General features: G+C 44.4%; 3 protein-coding genes across 4 annotated transcripts; 1 reads left to right on the top strand and 2 right to left on the bottom strand.

Moving 5' to 3' along the window:
* Nucleotides 1-2,757: 2,757 nt before the first annotated feature.
* LOC310789899 (uncharacterized protein) lies at nt 2,758-9,147 on the bottom strand. Of its 2 annotated transcripts, none has more exons than XM_083651608.1 (7): nt 8,713-9,147; nt 6,687-6,744; nt 5,836-6,129; nt 4,813-5,127; nt 4,533-4,726; nt 4,278-4,415; nt 2,758-3,912 (listed from the first exon to the last, which is right to left on the bottom strand). In XM_083651608.1, the coding sequence occupies exons 2-7, from the start codon at nt 6,739-6,741 to the stop codon at nt 3,778-3,780; spliced, it is 1,131 nt and encodes a 376-aa protein (XP_083507734.1). In that variant the 5' UTR covers nt 6,742-6,744; nt 8,713-9,147; the 3' UTR covers nt 2,758-3,777. The 2 variants fall into 2 exon arrangements, with proteins under 2 accessions (XP_083507734.1, XP_083507733.1); XM_083651607.1 differs by lacking the exon at nt 8,713-9,147 and adding an exon at nt 6,832-7,000.
* Nucleotides 9,148-9,628: 481 nt separating this feature from the next.
* On the bottom strand, nt 9,629-13,492 carry LOC310789943 (uncharacterized protein). The gene is made up of 6 exons (XM_083651663.1): nt 13,333-13,492; nt 12,103-12,384; nt 11,646-11,984; nt 11,259-11,434; nt 11,020-11,136; nt 9,629-9,956 (listed from the first exon to the last, which is right to left on the bottom strand). Exons 1-6 carry the CDS (start codon nt 13,394-13,396, stop codon nt 9,819-9,821), a joined length of 1,116 nt encoding a protein of 371 aa, XP_083507789.1. The 5' UTR covers nt 13,397-13,492; the 3' UTR covers nt 9,629-9,818.
* Nucleotides 13,493-14,956: 1,464 nt separating this feature from the next.
* Nucleotides 14,957-19,300, top strand: LOC310789842 (uncharacterized protein). Its single transcript, XM_083651537.1, has 7 exons — nt 14,957-14,984; nt 15,348-15,629; nt 15,979-16,181; nt 16,282-16,463; nt 16,915-17,076; nt 17,162-17,296; nt 17,401-19,300. Exons 2-7 carry the CDS (start codon nt 15,349-15,351, stop codon nt 17,605-17,607), a joined length of 1,170 nt encoding a protein of 389 aa, XP_083507663.1. The 5' UTR covers nt 14,957-14,984; nt 15,348; the 3' UTR covers nt 17,608-19,300.
* Nucleotides 19,301-19,692: the final 392 nt, after the last annotated feature.

Raw genomic sequence — 19,692 nt, 5'->3', positions numbered from 1 at the left:
GTCTTTTTCTCTGAAGTTATAGTATCCGTTGTCTGCCTGAGTGACTTCCATCATCTCCCAGAGATTACGGTCCACCTGGCCCGTGCCTCCCGTACTGGCTTGAGGGTCAGTGCGATTCCACAGGATCCTCGGCTGATCGAGACTATGCAAGGGAGTAAATTCCAGGAAGTCTGCCTCTTTGGAAACTCTGCAAGAGTACCCTTCCCCATAGTGCTTGTAGTCCACGTCCTCGTCATAACAATCTAAAAAAAAAAACATGTATAGAAAAAAAAGTAAAACAATATTATTTGATTCTATTAAGAATACATTTACATCAAAAGTAATTAGGTGTAACAGTCCACCACTATAACAGCAGTGCCTTTAAATGTGACGTTACAGTGCTCTCACCTATAACTTTAAGTTCGAAGAGCTCCACTTCTGTAACATCATACCGGTATTTTAACATTGAAAAAATGCCTTCATCTCTCTCTGTCACATCAAGCAGATAAACTGAAGAATATGACTTGCTGTAGCGTGGGTCTTTCACCTGAAAATGTAGACAACAAACAAACACATCCACTCAGGGTCGACATTAGATTACAATTCTATCCTGTAATCAGCGGCAATTCAATTGAGACCTGGTTCGCCCTGATTTGAATGTGATCTAATTGACACTCACCTCTCCGTTTACCATCACAAGTTTCTTGGGACCTCTGGGGTTAGTTGGAGTGAAGAACAGCTTTCCGATATCGAAACTGAAATGTGTGCGTATTTTGTCAAATGGTAAAGTGAAATTTCCGCCATAGCATTCCTCCTCTGTCAGCAGTGCATATGAACCTTGAAAAGAAAGGACACAAGTGATGAGGAGACAGATCTGGTGAATATTACGGTAGGCTAAGTAAAATCAGACCTAAAATATTTGAGAACATGTTGGAAAAATTAAGAAACTGTAGAAACATAGAACAGAACAGAATCTGCAAACCCTGTGTTTTAAACTTGATACATAGAAAAATAAGTAGAGTCCGCACCCTGAAAATGTCAGGCTCCTGGTCAGTTTAGCTTTAGTTTTAAACTGACCAGAAGCCTGACAATTTCAGTGTGCGGACTCTACTTATTTTTCTAGTTATTTGCTTTATTTGTCCAGCACCTGCCTTATTGTAGATGTGCATGCTCCACCTTTTCTTTCTTTCGTACAGAGGATGTGCTATCTATGTGTCCCACTCCCCCCCAAACTTTAACTTCTTGCTTTTGCACCTTACCATGATGAAATAAGATTTTAGTTGGATGAAACAATGTAAAGTAGGCTACCTTTAATAGTCTTAGTGATTATCATTATTAATATGATTATGATGGTTGTTGTTGTTGTTGATGTTGTACTGTTGCTTTCCTTGCTTGTTTGGGTGGGGCTGGGTCGGGCTCTGACTGTAATGAAGTCATGTCATCTCTCCCTTTCTCTAATGTTGCGTTTTGTAGGCCTATCTCATTTTTACACACAAAAAATGAAAACAACTACTAGGCTATGTAGCGGCAATTAAACTAAATTGCAAATTAAACAGACTTGCATTGCCCCTGCATCTGCATGTCGGACTGGTCTGGTGAATATCAATCACCCAGATTGGGTGAATATAGGCAGCTTACTCACCAACGGAGAAACAACAACCAGCAAGGAGTGGAAGTAACGTTAACATGTCCTGCAGGGAAAGGGAATTATCATGTAACTGGCCACCTAACCCTACTTGTTAGAAGTGGACATAATTGGATAAAAGCTAAAAAGCGCTAAGAAGTAAGGTGGCTACTCACTGCGGGGAGGATGTTTTTCCTCTCAGTTGGCACTTGGCAGCCAGTTTGTGTTTGCCAGTTTACCTTCTCTACCGGGCGAGGCTCCGTCCGTCTCTCCGCACTTGTTTTCCGCTGCGCCAAATCTGCGCATCCTCCCAGTGAGTGATTATTATTACCACAAACAACAACAGTCTAATAAGCCTTCTGTCTAATATTGGCTAAGCTACAATGCTCCCTAAACATCACTGTACCCATGCCTTGTGTCTGTGATAGGCTATGTTGCCTATTTAATGTGCTAAAATTATTGTAATATTCTTCTTGTGAAGATTTATAGCAGGCTTATATATCCTCTAAGATTACTGTAGTGTTTTGTAACACTTATTCAATAAGACTGTGATTGTTTTCTATATTTTTATGTGATTTTTTTCTTGTCCATTTTCTGCATGCATTGACTGCATAATAATAATAACAATAACAACAACAACAACAACAACAACAACCACAACAACAACATGCAGGCTAGAACACTGTATATCTCAATAATAAAATTCGCCGCACTTTTTATTTTTGAACACAGAGTTTAATCTTAGTGATATGTTAGAAAAGAAAGTAAGGCCATTCTGCACAGTATAAACATGATATAATAGAAAACATGTTGCAACCAAACTTTTCATGTGTAAAATTAAACATAGCCTACTACTTGACTTATTTTCAGTAATGTTCACACTGTTAAAGGGTTTGGTAAGTTCAAATGATTGCACTTCTGCTTTAAGGAATATTTGATATCTCCTTATCTTCTTTTTTTTGCCAAAGTCTGGTTTAGTTTCTTACAGCTGCACTTCTATAAAACATTTCTTGTACTTCTTCTACACATCCAATAGACCCTTTTCACGGAGGCCATTTTGTGCCGAAAAGGCAGGGTAAACACAGGTGCAAGCAAAACACTAATGATGGTTTCCAGCTTCCAATGATTGGAATTTGGAAACTCTCATTAGTGTGTTGCTTGCACCTGTGTTTGTTTTTGTGCACAAAATGGCCCCCGTGAAATTGGTTTATCTGATATGAAATCTGTGATGTCTCTGGGTCTGAGGCGGTGTCACCTTCCTAAACACTGGGGTTGCACTTATGCATGGGAGTTTGTGTGCAGGTCCCATAAGAAAAGAGCAAACATGCTAGATTCATTTTTGGCACGTACATATCCAAAAATTGTCTGTGCCAGTGACCTGAGCTTATTGCATCAATCGTACCAGTGGTACACATAAAAACAAAGATATAGGATAATTTCCATCCATTCCAATTTCCAGCTTCCACTCAGAGATCAAGTTCATCAAAGCTCTGTCGTTCCCTGCATTTTTCACATGGCCATAATTACAAAATGAGCCAACAAGCAATACAGAGGGACAACGGTACCCCTCTACCCACAACCAGCCTCTCAGACAACTGAAACCCCCCCACCCCCCAGTAAATGCCCTGCGTCTACCCAGTGCAAATACAATAGGGGTGATACTTATAAGAAAACCTGCAATAATATATACATTATGTTAAGTACTTAACATTTTATCTTTACACAATCTTTTCCAAAACACCTAAAGATTTACATTTTACCCAGACTAAACATTTGACGCCTAAACAGTCAAACACAAAACTTAACTCCCTTACAACCTCCCCCCTCTCCCGAGTCCACTTGGTCTCCCCTAATAAGGCTAATTGAATTCATCAGGGCAGCAACACTTGACTCGTAGGAAGTAACCCTCAGCGAGAGCGAGACGATGATCAGAAACCAACCAACACATCAACAAAAGAATGAAAATGTCTGAGTTTATGCATGTACAGTGTATGGAAATATATGTGTAAGATAAGGAACTGTAACTGAGGGGCTGCATGCAGATCCCTCAGTATCCAGCCGAGTGAAATTCAATTATTTTTAATATTGTTATTTCTAATAGGCATGTCAAGGCTTTCCTTAATGACAGAGGAAAAATGTGGTTTGTGAGGCTAGACCAGTTGAAAACCAGTGGTTTAAAGGAAGTTAAGTTTGTGTGAGGTGTAGACATCACTGTGAGTGGAGTCTGAACTGAGGGGGGCAGCAGAGAGAAAGTGCAATCCCTTCAGCTCAAACTGCGGCCCAGGGTTCGAGGAGATAGATTCAAAGCCCTGGAGGACACAGAGAACAGGAAAAAATGTTAAGTGTGTGAAATGTTAAGTGTGTGTGTGTGTGTGTGTGTGTGTGTGTGTGTGTGTGTGTGTGTGTGTGTGTGTGTGTGTGTGTGTGAGTGAGAAGAGAACAGAGACCAAAGAAAATGGGATGCGCAGCAAAGTTATTATTATAGTTTTGTATTTTTCATGTTTGACATATTCATAGAGCAAAATATTCTGGGGGGTCTTGAAAGATTAGTGAATATGATAAAAAAATACTGGCGGTGGCTGGCAACTTAAAAATAATACTTTGGCAGGGAAGGAGTTTAATGTGTATCCTTCAGGTTTAGGTGAGTTCACATTGATAAAAATGCAACACCTACCGGTGGCTCCACGGGCCTGGATTCTGGTTCCTTAGCAGTGAGGGGAGTGGGCTCATGGTGATGAGATGATGATGGAACTGATGATGATGGAACATATGGGGGAGTCGAGTAACTCGGGCCTGAAGGTTGACTGGTGTCCTGCAAGACCGAGGATGTTGAAATGAGAAAACAGTCTTAGGCCCCAAAATATTGCAAGCTAGAGATGTGTGACCCCGATACGAGTGTCAGAAAGCCGCCTGGGTGAGATATACCTACATCATGGTATTGCACAGCAGGTGCTGCTGCAGTCTGAGGAACAGAGCTGTCCCTTGTAAAGGAGCTCATCTTGAAGCACCACCTCCTTACGCGCCAGCTCCTCACGCAGCACCAGCAGAACACTATTGCGAAGATAGCGCCGACACCAACAGCAATATAGGGCCATCGAGGAGCATCTTCTGTAAGAGCAGGTTCTGTACGAGCATAGATTAGAGATGTTTGTGCTTGTTGTTGTTGAAACATTGAGCATTATCAAAAGGTAGACCTCAGCTTTACTCACCATACACCTTCAGCTCGACAACGAGGGCCAGGTTGCCGTTCTGGTCTCGGACCTCAAAGCGGCCAGAGTCTGAGGCCATTAGGGGATCGATTTCAAACCCCAACTTGGGTACATTGGATGCTAGCTTTCGAATTCTCCGTGGAAAGAAGCCCTCTCCAATCAGTCTCCCTTCTTTCATCACCTCTATGGGTTCCCTCTCCTGGCCGGAGGTGGAATCAACAGATGGAGTAAAGGTCACGGTGCACAAGGCGGGGTCCAGAGCAAAAGTGATGTCTATCTTCTCGTCCATCATTCTGGCATATGATAAAGTGTTCTCTGTGTATGATAAGAGTAGGTTACATTAGAGCAAAACTGACAGGAGTATGAGCTGAAATGTATCCCAATTCTAAAAGGCTAGGCCTTGGCCACACTGATCCGTGGTGTCTGTCCGTGTGCGTTCATTTCTCTGTTCACTTCCATTCATTTTCAATGACAGCTGTCCGACTGTCCGTGGAGCACTCAGAAGCATACGTATCCAGAAAATTTGCATACGTTTTGATGGACAGAAAGTTGAAGAGGGATGAACTTTTTCTGGATGGACGTATCGGATGGTCAGATGGTCACTGTCCGTTTAGCCAATCAGAGTCGAGGTCTCGAGAGGAGGCGTTCTGAGATTTGTTTCAATTTTTCAAAGAAGATGGCGGCCGAGGCAGTGAAGGAGGCTATAATTAATGCTGTGTACACCATCCCGCTGTTGTGCAACGTGACTTCAAAAGATTACAAAAACAAAAACAAAACGGAGACAGCCTGGCATAATGTCGGGATTATTGTGGGATTACCAGGTCAGTATTATAGAATGCTACTGCTACTGTATTTTAACATGTTAGCTGATGCTGATCTGTCCGTTAAAACAATGCATCGGACAGACATCTGTCCGTTCAATAATTCTGTCCATTTTCTGACGGATCAGTGTGGCCAAGGCCTTAGGCTATGCGTGAAATAAAAACACTGGCAATTTCTACAACTCTACGTTTACATCGTCACCTGTTACTTTGAGCTTCTTCCTGGTTACCAGCCTTTTGTTTTTATTTCTGAAGTTATAGTCGCCACTGTCTGCCTGTGTGACTCTCATCATCTCCCAGAGATTACGGTCCACCTGCCCCCTGCCTCCCCTATTGGCTTGAGGGTCGTCGCGATTCCACAGGATCCTTGGCTGATCAAGGCTGTGCAACGGAAGGAATTCCAGAAAGTCTGCTTGTTCCGAAAATCTGCAAGAGTACCTGTTTCCATATTTCTTGTAGTCCACAACATATTCCTCATAGTCATTGTCAGAAGAACCTAAAAAGGCATGTATAGAAAAAGGGAGGAAATATTGAATATTGAGTATAAATATTGAGTAAATAGCAGCAAGTTAATTTAGTTAGTGGTACCACTCCCAGTCTGTCTCCGGACAAGTCGCTTGTTTAGTAGGCTACCAAACGTCAAACTATAAATCGATTATGTATATTGAGAGATTATAGTTCAATGTGTGTGTGTCGCTTGTTTCTTTAGTAACAAACGTCAAACTATAAATCGATCTACATGATGTAGCCTATGTTGAGAGATAGTTCAGTGCGTGTGCGTGTGCATGTGTGTGTGTGTGTGTGTGTGTGTGTGTGTGTGTGTGTGTGTGTGTGTGTGTGTGTGTGTGTGTGTGTGTGTGTGTGTGTGTGTGTGTGTGTGTGTGAAATATCCCTATACTGACGTTGTCTGAGCTCATGTATATTATTACACCACGGACGGACTGCTGGCTCTTCCCGAGGAGAAGGTGACGCGAGGACACGGAGCAAGTTTGTTACACAAGCCTGCACGTCGGACTGGTCTGGTGAATAATATGGGCAGGATAGGCTACTCACCAATGGAGAAACAACAAGTAACAACCAGGAGTGGAAGTAACGTTAACCAGAACATGTCCTGCAAGGAAAGGGAATCAACATGTTATAACTGACCTACTTGTTTATAAGAGGACATAATTTGATAAAAGCGCTACGCTAAACTCACTGCGGGGAAAAAAGTTCTTCCTCCCAGTCCCAGTTGGCAGCCAGTTTGCGCTTGCCAGCTTTGGCGAGGCTCCACTTACAGACAATGGTCCCACCACGCCTTGTCCAAACTCGTTTTCCCGCTGCGCCAATTCTGCGCATCCCCACCCATAGCATAGGCGCAAACCCTGAAACCCACACCCAGATATGATTTTGCCCAGAAGGGACTCCGCACCAATGGGGCGCGGCAGCACCAATGTAAGCGGATGTGCGTAAGTTCCTCAATATTTGTCCAGAAGGAAGGGACCCATGTGTCTGTGGTAGGCTATGTAGCCTATGTATTTAATCTGTTAATACCATAATTATAACACAATTTATGTGTGTGTCTAGTACCATAAACATAACACACGTGTGTGTGTGTGTGTGTGTGTGTGTGTGTGTGTGTGTGTGTGTGTGTGTGTGTGGGTATGCATGTACAGTATGTATGTGTAGGCCTATAGGCTATATATGTGTGTGTGTGTGTGTGTGTGTGTGTGTGTGTGTGTGTGTGTGTGTGTGTGTGTGTGTGTGTGTGTGCATATATATATATATATATATACACAGCATATATATATATATATAGCCTACAGTATATATATACATACACAGTATATATATACATACAGTATATATATATATACACAGTGTATATACATAGGCTATACCAGTGATACTCAACTGGCGGGCCGCGGGCCGCATGGAATTGCACAAAAAAACAGTGCACCTGAATGCAACATGCAAGATACCCGCTGAATAAGTGTCCAAATGTTCATGTCATTCTGGCCAATACTCCACTTCTGTTATAGCATTTCAGTCTGGAATATGGAATATCTTTCAATAATCTATGATTTAGCTGCTAAATTGTCAAATACTGCCGTCTGCTCGCTACCCAGGCACTTATGTATGTACTTAACCTAACTATCCAGTGTACACAACATTGTCAGACTAAACTCCGGCTGACACCCCAAAAACCTACAATGCGCTACAGAAAAATGTATATTGATTGTTTATTAACTGGCCCCTGGCCTTCTATCATTTCACGAAAGTGGCCCCTGGGCAAAGCAAGTTGAGTATCCCTGGGCTATACCATAGGGGTCTGTGGATAGGAATGGTAGTTTATTTTCTCGTGAGGGCAGGCTGTCATAACACTTAAAGTATTAGACTATGATTATTATGTTTTCTATATATTTTGTGTAATATTTTGATCTTTTCATATTGGCCATTTTCTGCATGTATTGACTGCATAATAATAAAAACATGTAGGTGAGAGTACTGTATACCTCACTAATAGTAAGACACATGCACTGAACTTTTTTTTTCAAGTAAAGAGTTTAATCATAGTGTTAGATAAAGTTATGATAGAAAATAAACTAAGGCTATTTTGCACATACCGTATAATATAATAATTACAGGATATAATAGAAAACATGTTGCAAAAAACTGTTCATGTATAGAAGTAAACATAGGCCTACCGGTACTTGATTTATCTTCAGTAATGTTCACACTGTTAAAGGGTTTGGCAAGTTCAAATTATTGTACTTCAGGTTTAAAGAGGACATGAAACATTTGATCACATGACTAGTCCATTTGAATTTCACCTCAGACAAGACAGGACACTGCTTTTAATCATCTTTCTATCAAATCCAGGTACATTTCAGAGTTGGAAGTAGTGTCCTGTCTTGTCTGATGTGAAATGCAAATAAACTAGAGTCATATGATCAAATGTTTCATGTCCTTTTTAAGGGATATTGGATGTCTTCTTAAAAAATATTTTTTTCCTAAGTCTGGTTTACTGTTGCTTAGCTGCATTTCTACAATACGCTTCTTGTACTTCCTCTACACATCCAGTCTGATATTAAATCACCTGTGCTGTGATGGAGGCACATGGAGAGGAGCAGGTTTGTGATCAGAGTGTATCTGGGCCTGAGATGGTGTCACCTTCCTGAAGAGCTCCTATAGGAAACACTGGGGTTGCACTAGATAAGTCACTGTGCATGGAGGTTTGTGTGCAGGTCCCATAAGAAAAGAGCAAACATGCTAGATTCATTTTTGGCACATACATTTCACAATATTGTCTATGCCACTGCCAGTCACCTGAGGTTATTGCATCAATGATACCAGTGGTACACATAAAAACAAACAAAAAATTTGATAATTTCCATCCAATTCAATTTCCAGCTTCCACTCTGAGATCAAGTTCATCAAAGCTCTGTGGTTCCCTGAATTTTTCACGTGGCCAGTCACAAAATGAAACAAGCAAAACAGAGGGGCAACGGTACCCCTCTACCCACAACCAGCCTCAGACAAATGAATACCCCCCCCCCCCCCCCACACACACACACACACACAGTAAATGCCCTGTGTCTAACCACTGCAAATACAATAGGGGCAATACACTTAGAAGAAAAGCTGCAATATACAGTACATTATCTACAGCAGGGGTTCCCAACCTTTTTTGTGCCAAGGACCGGTAGATACATGGAAAAAAAAGTCGCGGACCGGTTGTCAATTTTAATGGTTTTAGTTACATATATATTTACTCACCAGGTGGCGACAAAGGGTAAATAACAGCCTTTTGTGTTGTACTGTATGTAGCCTATACAGTATTTATGTTTTTGTTTGAACTACAAACATAAATAAAGGTCAACTTGAAACTATGTTTCAACTACCACACACAGCCTATAATATTATAGCCTATGTTTATTTATTTTTTTAAATGGACCGGCTCGCGGCCCGGTACCAGATGCGTTGCGGCCCGGTACCGGTCGGCGGCCCGGTGGTTGGGGACCACTGATCTACAGCACTGTTCATTTACACAATCTTGTCCAAAGCACCATATATATATATATATATATATATATATATATATATATATATATAGTTTTCTTAGACCCTTAAGCCTTGCAACCCCCCGTCAAGCTTTGGCGAGCCCTAGTAGGGGTCCCGACCACCAGGTTGGGAAGCAGTGATTTAAAGAAAGTTGAGTTTGTGTGAGGTGTAGACACCACTGTGAGTGGAGTCTGAACTGAGGGGTGGAGCAGAGGGAAAAGTCACTCCCTTCAGCTCAAACTGCGGGCCAGGGTTTGAGGAGATACATTCTTCATAGCTCTGGAAGACACAGAGAACAGGAAAAAAATTAGTGTATGTGTGTAGAAAATGCTCCATAATGGCCCACCATACCTCGAATGTGGGGGGATTATAAAGGTGTTGTTCTGCTATGATATGTATGGTCCTATTCCCCTTTCTGCAATCTGTAAGCTCTGTACGTTGCTTCTGCCTTACTGTCTGCCTGTGATACTTCATTAAAGCTTGAAAGACATCTCTGTGGTTCTAATCGATCACTGCCCGTGAGCCCTTACCTAAGATCCAGCAACTTCACACAAGGCAAGCACACAAACTTCCTTACAATGTGTGTGTGGATTTTTTCCCCCATATGCAGGGAAAAACTTAAAGAGGACAAACATTTGATCATATGACTACGGTAGTTCATTTGGATTTCACCTCAGACAAGTCAGGACACTGCTTTCAATTCTGAAATTTACCATTTCAGCTTTTCACCAACTAGGGCGCTGCTAGATGGTTGACTGTACAGTACAGCAAGTGTTGGTAGTAAGGATTTTGAATTCTAACAGGCTCACAGCATATGCTGTTGTGTTTCTTTCTTTATTTTTTTATTATAATTTTTCCCCAATTATACTTGGCCAATTCATCCCCATGCTGCCCTATTGGCTGCCCCGGTCGCTGCTCCACCCTCTGCCGATTTGAAGAAAGCCGAGACTAGCACCATGTTTCCTCCGGAGACATGCGCACGTGCAGTATCCAGCTGCTTCTTCACCTGACGGGGAGCTTCACCCATAGGACGTAGGACGTGGGAGGATCACGCTATTCCCACCAGTTCCCTTCCACCCCGACCAGGTGCCCCGACCAACCAGAGGAGGCGCTAGTGCAGCGACCCGGACATATACCGCCAATCCGGCTTCTCACCCTCAGGCACAGTCATCTTTCTAGCAAATCTAGGTAAATTTCAGACTTGAAAGCAGTGTCCTGTCTTGTCTGAGGTTTAAATGCAAATGAACTAGCATGATATGATCAAATGTTTCATGTCCTCTTTAAGAGTATGTGCATCCCTCAGGTTTAGGTGAGTTCACATAGATAAAAATGCAACACCTACCGGTGGCTCCGGGAACCTGGCTTCAGGTCCCATAGCAGGGAGGGGAGTGGGCTCCTGAGTGTATGTTGGAACATACGGGGAAGTCGAGTGACTCGGGCCTGAAGGTTGACTGGCGTCCTGCAAGACCGAGGATGTTGAAATGAGATAACAGATAGTCGTCTTAAGCCCCCAAATATTGGCAGCTAGAGATGTGTGACCCCGATACTAGTGTCAGAAAGCCCCATGGGTGAGATACCTACATCATGGTAATGCACAGCGGGTGCTGCTGCAGTCTGAGGAGCAGGTACAGAGCTCTCCCTTTTAGAGGAGCTCTTCTTACAGTAATACCTCCTCACGCAGAAGATGCAGAGAAGCACCATGAGGAGAATGCCGACTGTAACACCGGCGATACCGACACCGTGCAGAGGATCATAAGCTATTAGAGAGGGGAGGCAAAAGAGTCATCGCTGACAGCTCTTTTTTTTTTATGTAGGCTCAATTTAGAAGAAAAGAGTTACTGTGGCAGGCCCACACTATTCTAAACACTATTTAGTCAGATTGTGGATATCCTTAAAGAGGCGTTGATGATGCTTGCCTTTACGTGATATTAACATTTGGGTTCTACAGAGGAAGGCTGTCTCACTCACGTAACACGGTTAGGTGCACCTCCGACGCGCTGTTGCGCTGTTTGTCATACAGAGTGTAGATCCCGGAGTCGTGTTCTTTAAGGTCTCGGATGAGGACACGGACCTCGGGGTCCCTGGGGTCACTCAGCTCCTGAAGCCTCCCTCCAAAAACGTGGTCAACGGCTGTCTTGTAACTCTTGTTACGTGAAAATTCAGAATTAGCGGTCAGCAGTATACCCGCCCTTATCAACTCCACCGCTTCTCCGGATCCATCGTTAAACCTCACAGAATAATTTATGTCCACCTGAAATTGGAGGACAAAATCCTCACCCTCTGTTTTCCTGGGATACTCTTCCCATGCTAAAGGAGGAAGAGAGAGAGGGGGGGCATGATATTAAAATGTGACGCAGCATAGGCAAGGCAAAAAGAAATGAAAAGTCAGTTAAGGATGAAAAGATTTAAAAGATGAAGGCCTCACGTTCCACATCGAGGTGATAGATATATATCCCCCTCTTGTTCTGGTCGTTGAGGCGGTATTGGCCCGCATCACTCTGGGTGACGTTATCGATAATCCACTGGTTTCCCTCTGTGCGCCCTCTGCCTTTGACTCCAGGGTCTGTGCGATCCCAAACGCGCACTGACTCACCGTCCCTCACCTTCCTTGAGTTGGTGTACTCCAAGAAATAGGCATTTTTAGGTAGCCTGAAGGAGAACGTCTCCCCGTACAGCTTGGGTTCAGCCATTCCATAAATCTGACCATCTGAGAATCACAAAAAACATAAAACATTTAGAGCTGGGCTGTCTAACATATGAATCGGCCCGCCAAAAGGGCCCAATCCGGCACACAGGGTGACTTTGCAAAGTGTGAAAATTGCACCGAGAAGTCCTCCAATCCAATTTTTCATGCTCAGGATTTGACATCTAAAATTGATCGTGCCAGTTTTCAGGAGCAATGTTACAATATTAAATTGCCCAGTTGCCGTCGATTGTAATATCACATTTACAGACAGTAGATTTGATGAGGCCTGGTAGCTGAGATAATCCTGTGTGAAACTGTGTTCTTAAATGCAAGGCCAAAATTCTTTACACAGGTGTCCCACTTGAGACACCTGATTAAAAAGAAACCATTGGGTTGGGCATTACTATTCTTTAATCTTTACCAACCAAAATGATTTGACCACTTTAGATGTTATCTAACCTAAATGTGTGTAGTTTCAACTGTGACAGAAAAAGTCATACGTCAATAGGCTATACAGGAGCTCTTAACTGGAGAGTAGCTTCACTACAAGAAATTAAACCAGTAGTTGCAGTTCAACTAAATTCAAATGTGGGTATTGTTTATAATGTATTCTTTCTCTTTGGATATTAAGAAAGGTTTGTATATTGTCTTGTTGATTACAGTTATCTCCCCTTCTCTGTGACTGCTGTTAAGATGCATGTGTGTCCCTCTCTCTCTCATCATGTGATTATGTATTACTACAAGTGACACCCAGCCTGGCTGAACATCTACTTTAGCAGCTTTTACAAATTAGGCAAATTATAGACATAATTTCCCCAACAGCAGTCCGGTCTGGATGTCGATGGTCTGTGGACAGAGTGATGTCGACCCTGCTGTATGCTCTTGCCCAGCTTGCCTGTACTGTAATTAAATGGTAGGTATAGTCAATATTAAGTGGCTGACACAGTTGAGCTCGTATAGTATACTCACCAGCGCAACCTGTAACCAGCAGCAGATATGCCCAAAACTGCAATCTCTTCACGACAGCAAACATCTTTTATGAGCTGCAAGCCCAGCCACGTCCAGGACCCTTTCTTAAAACACGGTACATTTGAAGTCGGTTTCGACTACAGTACAGAGAGCCACCACCGCCCTCGATTTCCTCCCCAGTATGGCGAAGGCATGGCTGGTGGCCTTACTCCGCCTTGAGGAGGCATGACGGCTGATGATTGGTTGGGTTTAGGCATGAAGAGTGACTATTAGTTAAGGTTAGGGTAAAATATCAGGGAAAGCCAATCAAAGGTAGAGTAGGGCGGGTCATGCCTTCACCATACTGGGGGGGTTGCGATATCGCCACCCACTCCCACAACCAACCCGCTTCTTCTTCATTTTGTTTACCGAGGAGCGCTCCGTAAGTTGCGCAGGAGCCGCCGAGAATACAGTGTAGCCCCGACGTTGCCATAAATAAAAGTGAGGTTGGATGCTCATGCGCACTGAGCAAGGGGACGTTGTCAGTCGCAAGTATCTAACGGTGGACTTATTTTCCACACGTCGTCCAGGTGAGTCCAGAATAGATGCGTGACTGACCCTTCATTTCTAACAAATTAATCGCAGTCATATAGAGCAGTGCGTGGTCTTCTGTGGCTGATAAGTAACATATTGGACACCTGACTGACTGGACATGACTGCAAAGACTACGTTAGCCAGGCAGCGTGCAGCATCAGATACTATTTATTGATGCTTGACGAAAGTATTTATTCGCCATTAAATAGGCTGCAGAAACCTCGTCCCCGGCTGTCTTGCAGCACCCCATTCTTGTGTAGCTTGTTGATTGACGACAGCCTGTCCTCGGCTCGTTAGCTGGCTTGGCTTTTAGAGGAGGATGGGGGTGAATGATAATGACGTGTGCGTCCCTGTCCTCTGTGCGAGCTGTTTATAGGTGAAACAGTCCCACTTTGGTGTCTCTTCACTTTGCACGATGCTCTCCCATGTGATCATGGCTGTCCTGTTCACCCTCCCTCTCTGCATGGGTGAGTTTTCAAGATTATTTGCACTACAGATTCATTCCAATACATGTTTGGTTTATTATATTACCAGTTAGGTAGAAACGTTTTATTCTGTCTTTTCCATCAGGTTTCCTATTGGGTGAGTCAGTTTATACAGTCTACTGTATGGCCAGACGTTGCACCTCATGCCACACCTACAAATCATATTCTCTGTGTCCAGGACAGCAGGTGCTTGTTGACTATGTGCTGCTATTTCTGTGACACTTTTTCACAGGTGAAAACGACGAATTCCAGATTGTGTGTGCCGGGAAGGAATTTCGCCTGCCGGTATACTCCGCGTCAAGAATTGTGACTTTTACGCCGAATGCCCCTCCTGGGCCGCGCCGCGTCCTGCTGGATAAGAACACAGTGAGTCAAAGTGTGCATGCATGTGTGTGTGTGTGTGCGTTTGCTTGTGCAAAGTGCAGCTCAAGCGGGCTCAGCAAAAGCTTTGTACGCAGGTGAAGGACCCGCGCTTCGAGTGGACCAGAGATCGGATGCTGGTGCTGAAGGAAGTGACCCACGGTGACCAGGGACTCTACGCCATCAAGCTGCCGTCCGGCTTCACCTACGAGACTGTTCGCCTCACCGTCTCAGGTGATACAATATTCTCATACACAAGGGGGCGGCTGTGGCTCAAGGGTTAGGAGCGGGTCGTCCACTAATCACTTTGGAAAAAAGAGGTTGGTGGTTCGATCCCCGGCTCCTCCAGTCCGCATGTCGAAGTGTTCTTGGGCAAAATACTGAACCCCAAATTGCTCCCGATGGCTGCACCAGCACCCTGTGTGGTAGTTTCGTCGCCATCAGTGTATGACTGTCTGTGTGAATGGGTGAATGTACCTACTAATTGTAAAGCGCTTTGGATAGAAGCGCTATATAAATGCAGGCCATTTACCCTCTTCTCTGATTGGTTTGAAATTGAAGTTTTTGATTGCCTCCCGCTCCTTCATTCCACTTCAGAATGTATCAAATCGTACAGAAGAAACTACGGGGAGACGTTTCAGCACAGCATCCCCCAGGACGGCGTGCTGCTGGAGTTTTCACCCCGGGGTGCCCCGCCCCAGGCCGAGCCGGTGGTGCTGTGGAACCGGACCGACGACACCGGCGAAGCGGGCCGGGGGCGTCTGCAGCGGGACGGGAAGGCCTGGGTGGCAGAGAGGGTGACGCAGGCAGACCAGGGCAACTATACTGTCCGGGGCGAGAGCGGGAAGGTCCTGTCCCGCAGCACGCTCACTGTCCAGGGTGAGCAGGGGCCAAGTGCAGTGGGGGGGCAGGGAGAACAGACCTTATCTTAAACTTATCTTAAACTTTCGGCTCCTATCAAAGGTAATGCTTATATCTTTATCTTTCCCTTTCCACCTGGCACCCCCGCACCCTGTCCCACGTCTTCTCCTTACTTTTCCTTCATCCTCCATCTTTCCCTCTATTCATAATCTCACACTTGGCACCCCGCAGGACACACCTTCAATGTCACCCGCTTCTCCAAGGAGTCTCTAAACCTGCCCCTCTTTCTCCCTGTCCCTCATGCCCACCTCATTTTTACCCCTATCCGGTACCCGGACGAATCCTCGCTGGGCCCTTTTGACCCCAGGCCCCCCCGCGGCCCCGTGCAGCTGATCCGGGAGGGCCGGATCGTGGACCACGACATGCGCTACCGGGGCCTCGTCTCTCTGGGCAGGAATGGCTCCGTCACCGAGGTCGTGATCACCAGGCTGACCGCGAGGCACGATGGGACGTACGACATCAGAGACGTGGACGGCAACCTGGTGTCCTCTACCTCCTTGCAGGTGATCGGTGAGTGACAGGACGCCTCTTAGGTGTGTCGCTTGTATCTGGATGTTTTTTTTTGTTTCTTTCCATCTTGGACCCTTCTCTCTGCCTCTAACCTCTCCAGATAAGGGGGGTAAATGGCGAGCAGTCCTTAAGTCCATCACCGTCCCGTCCGGAATGTTCGTGTCGCTGGCCGGTTTCATCCTGTTCATGAAGCGCTACCCGAACTGCAGCCTCTCGCAGATCCTCACCGGCTTCCGAGCAAACCACACTCCTCCAGCTAACCCTCCCAGGATCAATATACATGTGAGGGAACATGCTTAATCAAGTCATGTTGACCTAGGCTAGGCGACGATAACTTAGCCAAAGTGCCACCATTAATTAACTGATGTTAATTCAACATTGATTAATTCGACATTGATTCATGATTCATATGGATTGTATATTGTATGTATATTGATGTAAATCAGTTGTGATTGTTAATTTCCGGTCTTTACCATTGATATTCATCCAGCATAAAGCCTGCAAAGAATAAATCTATTGAGTGAGATTGTTCATACAGAAAAAGGTCAACTAAGGAAAAAATGATGAATGCCAAGTTTGTTTTCCCTTTTTTTGTTGTTGTTCGGAAGCACAACTGAAGAAATCCCTTAGTCCGCAAGATTCATGAATGAGGCCGATTGTGTTTTGTCTTCCGTTTATCCCTTTATCTCCCTGTAATCCTCTTGTGCTGCCATGTCTTGCGTTTGTGTTGCAGGACTACAGCCAGCCGAGTCCTCAGCCCTCGGCCTTGTACAGTCACTCTGCTCAGCCTGGGTCTGCTCAGCCTGGGTCTGCTCAGCCTGGGTCTGCTCAGCCTGGGTTTGCTCAGCCTGGGACGCCAAGGAAGTGGAGCCCCAGAGCCAGTCCCACTCACATGGTAGGGCTGATCCACTTTGAAATGAGCGTCATTGGCTTTCTTTTCTTTTTTCCCGTTGATACAAAGTGTGTGTGTGTGTGTGTAGGGTTACACTCCTGTCATGGTAGAAACGGGGTCTCAGTTATCCCTAATTGGTGTGAGAGCTGAGAACCAGGAAGCAGACAGACTGCCAGACAGACTGCCAGCTGGGAGCTCCGCTGCTCATGACTCCACTGCTGAGGTAAAAACTAAGCTCCGTGTGTGCGCGTGCGTGTGTAGTCTGGAGAAACACAGCATCCAGCACACTGACTAAAAACCATATCGTATGTCCTTCCTCACTGTCAGGACCCGTCCAATGAGATGGCGCGGAAGATTTCCTTCTCGGTGCCCGGCGCCTCTGACTGCCTCCACTCGTCCGAGGACTGCATTCAGTTCCAGATGGAGAAAGAGAGGTCCAGCAAAGTGAAAGACTACTTCTCCACCCTGCCGCTAGACGTGGACACCTCTGAATCCTGCAGCGTTTACACTTCGGACAAACTCAACTTCTTATAGGAGGCAGAGGAGCGCAGCTAACATGATGGAAGTAGATAGAACTGTAGACTTCTCAGATGTAGTGAAACTGTTATGGGGGGAGAAAAGAAACCCTCACCTGTGCCTTTGACATCTGAACCTAGTTTCAAACTTGTTTGATGTCGATATTGCATGTTATTGCCACGATGCAGCTGAGGGCATCACGAGTACAAATTCAGGTGAGGCAGTCAGTGAGTCAGTGTGTCAGTCAGGTAACGCTTAGTGAGGTGATGCGCTTTGTTAGATTGCCTCTAGAGGGCGAAACATGCGCTGTGGGCCTAGACAGGATCTGGGCTTTTTCATGTAAATGATCATCTTTCTTCAGCATGAGTCGAGCAATAGCCTGTTCCATGTTACCCGTATGTTGACACCATGGTTGACACTGGTTGATAGTGTTTCTAATTCCGCTTTTCCACCGCATGGTACCGACTCAACTCGCTTTTGGTAGTAGACAGACAGACAGACGTTATTTCAGAAGAGGCCTAGACAAAACAAGACTGCTGAAAAATCTGTAAATGGTAAATTGGAACCGGTATGATTCAACTGCTTATTGTATGCTTGAGTGTTATGGAAATGACTGGATCAGAGAGCCTCTGACTGGCGTGAACATTGAAACATGATGATCCAAGGGCCAGTTACAACCATTTATTGATGACGAGAAGACGGGAGCTAATACAACACAGGATGTGTTTGATCCAAGAAGGCAACAAGTGTGTGGTGGTCAAAGGAGGTGTGTGGTTTTCATTAATGCTTCCAGTGCAGTTAGGCCAGCTCTCAAAGGAATGAGTGAATGAACTGAGAGGGTTTCTAAAATGCAGTATGCAGGGTGATGGCCTGATATCAGACTGAATTGTCAACTTGTTACACTCCATTTCCATCCAAAACTCAACTCAATGGAGTGGGCAGATTACAAGCATCTGGACCCTGATTGTGGGCAGCTGTAGGGTGAGCGGTTTGAAGTGAAGCATTATAGGAGATTGAGTCCAGGAAGTCACTCTTCAAGAGATCCATCCTACGCACAAGAGGTCAAGCTGACCTTGTACTGTAGCTAACGTTAGCATATATGTGCGCAATGATGACAATTCTCTCTGACCAATCAGTAGTCTGAAATGTCACCTTTTGGTGTACCCTCAGCTCGTTTGCAACCTCGACAGGTGCTACCAAAAAAAATACCACTACCAGTATGTAATATGGTACTTGGTACCTGCCCAATGGAAAACCAAAAAAGGCGAGTACAGTCGAGTTGACTCGAGCCAGTAGCATGCAGTGGAAAAGCGGCGTAAAATCTGCTGTTACCTACCTCTGGACCCTCAGGACCAATATGATCTGCACTGTATATTTGCTGTATGTGTAATGATTTTTTTAAATTAATTTTATGTGAGGACAAAGCTATATAGAAGAGAATGGGATAGATAAGGCTGCAAAGGGATTTTTTTTAAAGTAAAGGTACATTAATAGATGCAGCTATTTGAAGTATTTTTCCCAATCCACATGTTAATAATTTACCATTAAATAATATTTATCTTTTTTAATGTCTACTCCATGACCTTTAGTCTAATTGCAGTGATATTGTATAGTATTAACCAATGATTTACCCTCAAAGTCATTGTAGTTACATGTTTTATACATTCCACCAAATATTGCATTCATGTGTGGTTATGAACTTTGTGTGTACAGGGTGACATTTCTAGTGGCTTAGGCATGAATGGAGGTTGGCCTTCTGTAATATTTTTGCAATAGTATAATGTTCGAGCACTTCTCACTTGTCAAATAAAATTTAACATTAACAAATAGACTATACTTGACTGGACTGCAGAGACTGGGACAAATAGAGGCCAGTGTGAAGGGTATAATGGGATGTGTGGGAGTAGCGGAGGGGAAGAAAATAGTGGTCAGTTTTTTTAGAGGAACTGGACTGTTAAAAAGACTAATGGAATAGGGGAACAGTGGATGTATTAGTCCAGAAGGAGGCGGTAATGCAACATTTTGGATGCCAACCGCCGTAAAACCAAACAGAAGAAGAAGAAGAAGACTATACTTGTCTTATCGTGTCTGAGCGAGAGAGGG

The sequence above is a fragment of the Poromitra crassiceps genome, assembly GCF_964638095.1.
Source record: "Poromitra crassiceps genome assembly, chromosome: 15".
Classification (NCBI taxonomy): Eukaryota; Metazoa; Chordata; class Actinopteri; order Beryciformes; family Melamphaidae; genus Poromitra; species Poromitra crassiceps.
This window is presented reverse-complemented; position numbering and strand designations above follow the sequence as displayed.

Bases quoted from the DNA above. Each gene is read 5' to 3' on its own strand.
- LOC310789899 (XM_083651608.1), bottom strand. From the start codon at position 6,741: ATGTTCTGGTTAACGTTACTTCCACTCCTGGTTGTTACTTGTTGTTTC. The intron at 6,130-6,686 runs GTGAGTAGCCTA...ATGCCTTTTTAG, and splicing joins TACTTGTTGTTTCTCCATTG to GTTCTTCTGACAATGACTAT. The intron at 4,416-4,532 runs GTAGGTATATCT...TCGGTCTTGCAG, and splicing joins CTGCTGTGCAATACCATGAT to GACACCAGTCAACCTTCAGG.
- LOC310789943 (XM_083651663.1), bottom strand. From the start codon at position 13,396: ATGTTTGCTGTCGTGAAGAGATTGCAGTTTTGGGCATATCTGCTGCTG. The intron at 12,385-13,332 runs GTGAGTATACTA...TGTGATTCTCAG, and splicing joins GCTGGTTACAGGTTGCGCTG to ATGGTCAGATTTATGGAATG. The intron at 11,137-11,258 runs GTAGGTATCTCA...TCGGTCTTGCAG, and splicing joins CCGCTGTGCATTACCATGAT to GACGCCAGTCAACCTTCAGG.
- LOC310789842 (XM_083651537.1), top strand. From the start codon at position 15,349: ATGTATCAAATCGTACAGAAGAAACTACGGGGAGACGTTTCAGCACAG. The intron at 16,182-16,281 runs GTGAGTGACAGG...TAACCTCTCCAG, and splicing joins TACCTCCTTGCAGGTGATCG to ATAAGGGGGGTAAATGGCGA. The intron at 17,297-17,400 runs GTAAAAACTAAG...CCTCACTGTCAG, and splicing joins CTCATGACTCCACTGCTGAG to GACCCGTCCAATGAGATGGC.